Source organism: Penaeus monodon, chromosome 20 (genome assembly GCF_015228065.2).
Source record: "Penaeus monodon isolate SGIC_2016 chromosome 20, NSTDA_Pmon_1, whole genome shotgun sequence".
Taxonomy (NCBI): domain Eukaryota; kingdom Metazoa; phylum Arthropoda; class Malacostraca; order Decapoda; family Penaeidae; genus Penaeus; species Penaeus monodon.
In genome coordinates, this window is record NC_051405.1 from 21,045,290 (window position 1) to 21,045,524 (window position 235).

The window sequence follows — 235 nt, forward strand, 5'->3', positions numbered from 1 at the left end:
CGTGTACTTACCATACTGGCATCGAGACCCGTAGAAGCCAGGTGTACAGATGCACCTGTTGAACACGCACCGCCCTCCGTTATAGCAGACGATCCGCCCATAAACACCTGTGATCATGGCTATGAGACACGCCCACCTCACTGCCACCCTAAGCCCGCCCATTTTGAGTCAGAGTTTCTGTCTTTTTCTAATTTCATTCGTTTGTTTTGTGATTTGTTGGTAGCATTGTTTCACG

At 48.9% G+C, this 235-nt stretch overlaps 1 protein-coding gene across 1 annotated transcript in view; it reads right to left on the reverse strand.

The window, feature by feature from the left end:
- The window catches only part of LOC119585701 (multiple epidermal growth factor-like domains protein 6), a gene marked incomplete in the record, with an annotated part of 104,852 nt that overhangs the window by 55,635 nt on the left and 48,982 nt on the right, over positions 1-235 (reverse strand). Inside the window, 1 exon segment of the mRNA XM_037934375.1 lies at positions 12-235. Coding sequence (XP_037790303.1) covers positions 12-162 — 151 coding nt within the window.